The 824-nt window shown below is 68.8% G+C and overlaps 1 protein-coding gene across 1 annotated transcript in view; it reads right to left on the bottom strand.

Annotated features, from left to right (window-relative positions):
- The window catches only part of FASN (fatty acid synthase), a 16,356-nt gene that overhangs the window by 12,329 nt on the left and 3,203 nt on the right, over positions 1–824 (bottom strand). The window contains 3 exon segments of the mRNA XM_014586718.2: positions 40–136; positions 304–491; positions 570–824. The exon segment at positions 570–824 is cut by the window's right edge and continues 15 nt beyond it. Of these exon segments, the coding sequence (XP_014442204.2) occupies positions 40–136; positions 304–491; positions 570–824 (540 nt within the window).

Genomic DNA, 824 nt, shown 5'->3' with positions numbered 1-824 from the left:
TCAAAGAGGCGCCCGGGACGGCCCCCTCCTGGAACAGCCAGCCGTCGGCATAGCCACAGGCCACCTCGCCCAGTGAGTGCCCGATGATGCCGTCGGGCCGCAGCCCCATGGAGGTCAGCAGGTCAATGAGGGCGATCTAGAGAGGGACCAGCTGTGGGTGCCGGGCTGACCACAGCGCCTGGCCAGTTTCACCCCACTACGCCCTCCCAGACCCCCGGTGGGAAGGAAACCCCTCCAGTGCCCAAGACTCCCTGGCCCTGTCATAGCTCCTGGCCTCCCACCAGGCTCCGGCCAGGGCCCCACCTGGATGGCAGTGAGGGACACGAAGGCATGCACGATGTCATCGACCACGCTCTCGTCGGAGCTCAGCAGCAGCTGCGACACCTTCAGGCCCAAAGGCCTCACGGCCTCGTCGGAGCGCAGGATGGAGTCACGGAAGCTGCCCAGGCGCATGAGGCTCAGCCCCATCCCTCGCCACTGCGTGCCCATCCCTGTCCGGAGAGCTAATCAGGACGCGGCCCTGGGGCTGCCCTCTCCCCAGAAGGCGCCACGGGCGTGCGGGCACTCACCGGAGCAGATGAACCAGAGTGGACGCTCGCCTGCAGGCACCTGCTGCACCTCCTGGCTGGGAGCCTCCCCGCCCAGCACAGTGTAGCCCCGAAAGGGCATGGCTGCCACGGGGGCAGCTGCGATGGCATTGAGCATGCTCACAAGGGCGAGGTCCTGGGGGTGCTGGCGGCCATGTTCCAGCAGGCTCTCCACAGCCTCGGGGGTGCGCCCGCTGGCCCGCAGCAGACGGGGCAGGGTGGCATTCGGGGCGGGCG

The sequence above is a fragment of the Tupaia chinensis genome, unplaced genomic scaffold (genome assembly GCF_000334495.1).
Source record: "Tupaia chinensis unplaced genomic scaffold, TupChi_1.0 Scaffold000159_1, whole genome shotgun sequence".
NCBI classification, from domain to species: Eukaryota; Metazoa; Chordata; class Mammalia; order Scandentia; family Tupaiidae; genus Tupaia; species Tupaia belangeri.
The sequence above is the reverse complement of the archived record's forward strand: the minus strand, read 5'-3'. Positions and strand labels throughout refer to the sequence as shown.